The following is a 6,688-nucleotide window of genomic DNA, read 5'->3' as shown; positions in this document are numbered from 1 at the left end:
AAAGTCTGCCCTAGTTGAAGTCTGATCTTGAATTCGCTACTGAACAAGAGGTGTCACAAATATAGCTCAAGGCTAGATAGCTAAACAGTGTTGAGTAATAGGATGGTGCAGAAATTGAGCCAGCTTAATATCATGCCAAGTGAGCAATAAATATTACAAATTTCTCGTCGTTAGGCAATATTCGGTACTTGATTTTATTTCAAGATTCTAAGGTGCACTTAAGTATCCATTATTATTATTTTTTTTAAATTTCATAAAACAGAGTTTGGGCTCCACAAATATTTTGGATTTGAGGTGGTCGTTAATTGGGCCTCGCCTTAAGTCTGTCCTGAGCTGAGGCCACGAGTCCTTGTAATTTATTATTATTATTATTTTTTAACTATCATACTTTATAGGAAAAAAATATTCAATATTCAGTTAATCTAAAATAGGAAAACAAAATGTGAAATTTTTGTTATAATCCAGTAAGGGGAACGAGTAAATTATCATTTATCAGTTTAATCTAGACCAGGAAAAATATTTAATTGAAACATATATAATAAATTGGAAACAATTTGTACAACTGCTATTATAATCTAATGCTGCAAACAACTTAAATATAAATTTAGAGCTTATTAGGTAGGAATTTTAATAATTAATTTTTTGATCGTTAGAGATAAAGTGAGTCCTACCTGTGATAGAAGAATTTCAAAATGACGGCTAGAATAGTGAAATAACTGTAAAAAAAAATTAATTTTAATTCGTTTAAAATCTAAACGAAACAAGCACTTAATTTATTCTCTAAATTGGAAATAAATTAATTATCCAGCTGTCAATCTAATGCATAATATAATACAGATTATGCTATTATTATTCTAATCTAATATAGGAAAAATATTTAATATCAGAACAAAATAAGTCCATATTTGGTGGAGATTAAAATATAAATTTTAATTTAAATCAAAGTCAACAATTCATTATAGTCAAACATTTCATGAAACCCACGACTTTTCAATTATATATTTAATCAAAATTTACTAAAAATCTAATTTTAATCCCCACCAAACAAATAGAGACGTATTCACTTAAAAATTGGCCTCCATTAATTTTTATTCTATTATATTTCAATTTTCTCTCTCCTATTTTCAATCACACAATCTTCCATAAAATAATATTACACGTAAATCAAAAGACTTTTTTTCTTTTTCAACCACTCATTTTAAAAAAAAAAAAAAATACTATTATTCTCATTTCCATTTCTACAAAATGGGAGGGCTAAAATTATATTGAATGGCCTGCACAAAGATTAATTAATCTGTATATCCTCTTTTTACTCTTACGAAAAGTTATTATTCCTACCTAATTGACCGATGACAGACTTAATCCAAACAATGAAAGGTTCATAGTGCCCTTTTCAAGAGCAAATTGACCCTTTGAAGTTTAAGGCTAAAATTGTCATTTCACTTTGCCACCCACCCTAATAATGCGATTAAATTAAGATAATCTAGAAACTGCCAGTGAAGCATAAAATTTGCCAATTTGAAGGACTCAACTATAAATAAAATAAAAAAGAAGGACCTATCTTAAAATGTTGAGAAAGCAGAATCATTCTGTCAATTACATTTTCAGCCCACAACATGCTTTAAAGAGAAACTTGATCCTTTGAAGTTTAAGGCCAAAACTGTCATTTCAACTTGTTGCCACCACCTTAAGTATGAGATTCAGATAATCAGGAATAAGATTATGAGAATGAGATCTAGATTTAGATAATCTGGAAATTTCCAAATTTAAAGGGCTCATTTATAATTAAACTAAAATCAAGGACCTCACTTGTAAGACTTGAGAAAGCGGAAATCCTCTATCAATTGACCATTTCAGCCCAAAATTACCATAACAAGCTACGTTTTGACCCGTTGAATTTGAAGGCCAAAGCTGTCATTTAACATTTGCCACCCACCCTAAGAGAATATGAAAATTTGGAACCGGCCAATCAAGCATTCAAGTTGAAATTCTCCCAAAGTTAAAGGACTGAGTTATAAATACACTAAAATAAAAGGACATCATTGAAAGGATTCTTAAGATTGCAATGACATTTTAGACCACAACTATTATAACAAACTCATACAATTACCATTAAATTTCAAACAATATCTCAAAAGGTAAGGCTATTCTCGTCATTTCAAATTACGTGGCGCTACCCAACAAAGTCTTAAAACGGAAAATTTGACTAATTATAAGGGCGAAAGAGCAAACTCTCAATTCTGAAACTGATATCTGCAACAGCCGCTTCCAGTCGACCACCGTTGCTTATCAAAAAAATCCAACAAATTCAGTACAAAATAAGAACGCAGAAAAGGGGTATCTTTTTTCCTGTTTCTGGTTCTTAGTTAACCTCTATGAATCTATTCGGTGATACATTGTAGACATACGTGAATTGTGTAAGGGTACTCTACGCAAGTGCAATTTGGGGTTTCCTTTCAATTTTGTGAAAGATTTCTGTTTTTCTTAACCCCTTTCCTGTTTTAATTGTGCGATTTCTGTATTAATTGAGTGCTGTTTTCTAAATTTTTATTGACCAATTCGTTCTTTTTTCTAGGTTTGATTAATATTTCAGAGGCAGAAGGGATTGAACAGTAGCACAACATGTCTCAGACAAATTGGGAAGCTGATAAAATGTAAGTTTGTGTGTGTGTGTTATCTCACAGTTCTATCCCTTCTACCTTTCTTCTTTTGATTATTATGTTTGTGGCTTTAATTTTATGTTTTCTATTAAGAATTGTGCTTTGGGTTTGTTTTTCTTGAAATTTTGTTCAATACCAAACGGCAGTTCTTGTCTTATTTGAAAATGCCTTTTCCTGGTTTATTTACCCATGTTTTTTTTTAACGCATTCTAGGGTTCTTTATGGCTTTACGGGATACTGGATGCAGTTTCCATGGCCTCAGATTTTACCTCATTAAAAAGATTTTTTTTTTCTTTGGGGCTGCATTTTAACTTTCTTAAAGGTCGTTGTTTTATTTTTATTTTGTTATCATATATATATATATACATATATATATATATATATGCCAAACTAGATGGTAGCCTGATCAAAGCCCAGATTGCGTGGTTGTTCGAACGAGGTATTTCTGCACCTTCTGATCAACCTGAACAACATATACGGATCCCTTCCACCCCTTTCCTTCTTACTTTCCTGAGTGAGGAAGGGAATGATGTCCCATGTTAACAGTAGCATCGATATCTCGGGTTAGTCACTAATCCTCTTTTCCATGCATGCCTGTCTAGTTACCAGCAACGCTTCCAAATGCCACTTCTTCCCGTCACATCCGTCTTCAGGACGACAGAAGTTCCATAATCGAAGTCGGGGCAGGAAGATTTTCTTAACTGGTTGGGTCTGGATTTGGCTATACTTGAATGTAGCCAGCAATGTTAGCTTCATATGAGGGCCTGGTCACTGTGACCCCCTTTGTGAGGAGGCACCCCTTCTCCCGAAGTTACGGGGCTATTTTGCCGAGCAAGCTGCTTTCTTATCTTAGATTATTTTTTATTTCAAAAAATCATATATAAATATATGTTTTTTTTTTTTTTTTAAATAGGAGTACTGCCTTTTAACTTGTGTGCTGGATTTTAAATCTTCTGATGGTGATTTTGGGGTTTCGTATTTTTCTCTCTTTGGAATAAACGAGATTGATATAGTTGCTGTTTATTTCAAATTTTTTTATTGTTGTGCCGTCTGGAGTCAAAATCTTTTCAGTGATAAATGCTACACTGTTTTATTTATTTATTTTTTTTGGACTTCTGATTTTAGGCTGGATGTCTACATCCATGATTATTTATTGAAGCGAGACTTGAAGGCCTCTGCTCAGGCTTTCCAAGCTGAAGGAAAAGTATCATCTGACCCTGTTGGTAAGCATTGAGAAAATATAATTGCAAGAGGATTTTAGCACTCCTTATCTGGAGTTCCATTTCATGTTAGAAATTATTATTTTTTATTTGTATGCGTGTGTGTTTTTTTTTTCTGGGTTTCAGCTATCGACGCGCCTGGTGGTTTTCTCTTTGAATGGTGGTCTGTGTTTTGGGATATATTCATTGCCAGGACAAATGAGAAGCACTCTGAGGTTGCTGCATCTTACATTGAGGTTGGTTGGAATTCTGAAAATGGGCCTTTACCAGTATTAATTTTCTTCTGATACTTTGTTTGGACCCGTGTTACAGAATTTAGTGGCTTCGGATGAATTGTATTTGAAATACCTTAACTTTTGATTGAAGATGAACAGGTTATCCATTTAATTTTTATGGGCACCTTTGATCGGTACTGCAATTTAGATGACTCATTAACTATTGGTTCACGTTTAGCTTCTAGGGTTGTACAGACTATCTTATATCTATTTTTTTTCCTTGTGATGCTTTGTTTGTAAGTCAAATTTTTATAACCTATACGAATAAACCTATATATATTGTTGCTGTTAACTTGAAAAAGAAAAAAATAAATAAATTAACTACCTTCTTTTCAAAGCTTTGTCCTAAGTCTGGATCTCAACTTGAACTTTTCTTAATGACAATGTTCAATAACCTTTTGAATAATTCTTTGAAACTAACCTATTATTATTCAATATTCATATATTTGTGCTTGGTCTTGCCATCTCTATGCAACCATTTTAACCCCCGAGTTAATTTTAACACGTGTAATATAGATGCTTGAACTCTTTNGTGCTTGGTCTTGCCATCTCTATGCAACCATTTTAACCCCCGAGTTAATTTTAACACGTGTAATATAGATGCTTGAACTCTTTCACTTTATGGGAAAACCATAGCCGAAATTTTTTTAAAGTCTTCTTGCCAATTATAGCTTTGGAATTTAGTCATTTCCTTCATCTATTTGCAAAATGCAGTCTCAGCTAATGAAGACGAGGGAGCAGCAGCAGCAGCAGCAGCAGCAACAACAACAACAACAACAACCTCATCAACCTCAGCATCCACAGCAGCAACTGCAGATGCAGCAGATGCTGTTGAGGCAGGCTCAGCAGCAACAGCAACAGCAGCAGCAGCAGCGGCGAGACAGCAGCCATATTCCAAATGGCACAGGTAATGGCATTATTGGAAACGAGCCTCTTAACAGACAGAATCCTGGCACTGCCAATGCATTGGCAACGAAGATGTACGAGGAAAAACTGAAGCTGCCAGTTCCGAGGGACTCTTTAGATGATGCAGCTATGAAGGTACAAGGTGCATGTAAGGGCATTAATAAGATCAATTCTTTGTTCAGTTGCTAACAACATATAATTTTTTCAGCAAAGATTTGGTGACAATGTTGGCCAGCTTTTGGATCCCAATAATGCTTCAATTATGAAATCAGCTGCAGCAACTGGATCACACTCTGGGTATGTTATATACGTTAGACATCCATGGATTTCATACCGTATGTGCTTTATCTTATGCAAAATGGTGCATGGGAGATGCTCCTTCCTTCTCTCATTGTGTTTGTGTGCGTGCGTGTATCCCATATATGTTTTGAGGGTGGGCGCATATTCTTGTCCTTCCTTCAAGTGAGTGGTACTGCCCTGTCTTCCTGTCATCGGTGGTTAGCTTTGCTGTTCCTTCTGTGTTGAGAAAGAACCTCATATGATGTGAAATCAAATGGACTTTTTTCCTTATATGTTTTATTGTTTATTTGATCATAGTTAATTTTGTTTTATCGAACGCTTCTTATCAGTGATTAAAATCTGTTTGCAGGCAAGTGCTGCATGGTTCGGCTGGTGGTATGTCACCCCAAGTTCAAGCTCGGAGCCAGCAATTTCCAGGGCCTACACCTGTATGTACATTCTCTCTCTTTATTCTCTTTTCTGATAGATTTTTTTCGTTACTTGTGTGGCCTTGTATTACTTCAAATGCTTCTCACTCATATATGTGAACAGGACATGAAGACTGAAATGAATTCGATGACTAACCCTAGATCTGCTGGCTCAGAAGGATCGCTAATTGGGATCCCTGGTACTCAGTTTATCCATCTTTATATGCAAATAATCTCTATTTTGTATGGATCAATTTCATTGATCCATACCTGGGGTCAATGAATACATTTATTGGTTTTGCCACTCAGTGTTTGCAGTAAAGCAAAATCTGCACATTTTTCTAAGTAAGATCTTAGTTTGACATTATAGAAGGATATAATTCCACACCGAACAGAATCAGAGTATTGTGGTGGCTCGTGTTGTCATTATTTTGGTTAATTTGCCAGGTCTAATTATAACAATTCTGGTTGTTTTAGGGTCAAATCAAGGTGGCAACAATTTGACATTAAAAGGATGGCCGCTAACTGTAAGTGAATTATGTCTTCAGATGCTCTGATCACCTTGTCAATATGGATGAGCAATTATAAAATTATAATAATTATTATTATTATTATTTTTTGGTGGACTTGTAATCTGTGGCTTCATACTGGCAAAGCTTTTAATCTTTGTTGGCACTCTGGACAAGCATTGTGTTAAGGGTATTTTGTATCCAATACTTATAGTGCTTTTCTGATGATAAATAACTTGTATATTAACATAATTCAGTTTATGTGGACTGGAGTGAGTAGTTGACCTCAATATGTGGCTTAAATAACCATGGGCTTTTTTGTCCTTGTTAATTAAGATTAAAGAGGTTTGGCTATGGCACTGTGAATCCCCCCCCCCCCCCCCCCCCCCCCCCCCCCTCTCTCCCTCCCTT

The 6,688-nt window shown here is 34.8% G+C and overlaps 1 protein-coding gene across 1 annotated transcript in view; it reads left to right on the top strand.

Annotated features, from left to right (window-relative positions):
- The first annotated feature begins 2,225 nt into the window (after positions 1–2,225).
- Positions 2,226–6,688, top strand: part of LOC111384249 (transcriptional corepressor LEUNIG-like) — a 15,479-nt gene continuing 11,016 nt past the window's right edge. The window contains exons 1-9 of the mRNA XM_023008510.1: positions 2,226–2,417; positions 2,576–2,654; positions 3,786–3,883; positions 4,007–4,116; positions 4,870–5,196; positions 5,270–5,358; positions 5,711–5,789; positions 5,893–5,968; positions 6,246–6,324. Of these exons, the coding sequence (XP_022864278.1) occupies positions 2,623–2,654; positions 3,786–3,883; positions 4,007–4,116; positions 4,870–5,196; positions 5,270–5,358; positions 5,711–5,789; positions 5,893–5,968; positions 6,246–6,324 (890 nt within the window). The 5' untranslated portion in view covers positions 2,226–2,417; positions 2,576–2,622. The remainder of the gene's footprint in view (positions 2,418–2,575; positions 2,655–3,785; positions 3,884–4,006; positions 4,117–4,869; positions 5,197–5,269; positions 5,359–5,710; positions 5,790–5,892; positions 5,969–6,245; positions 6,325–6,688) is intronic.

The sequence above is a fragment of the Olea europaea genome, unplaced genomic scaffold (genome assembly GCF_002742605.1).
Source record: "Olea europaea var. sylvestris unplaced genomic scaffold, O_europaea_v1 scaffold2878, whole genome shotgun sequence".
Taxonomy (NCBI): Eukaryota; Viridiplantae; Streptophyta; class Magnoliopsida; order Lamiales; family Oleaceae; genus Olea; species Olea europaea.
Note: the sequence above shows the minus strand (reverse complement) of the source record. Positions and strands in the feature narration are given on the sequence as shown.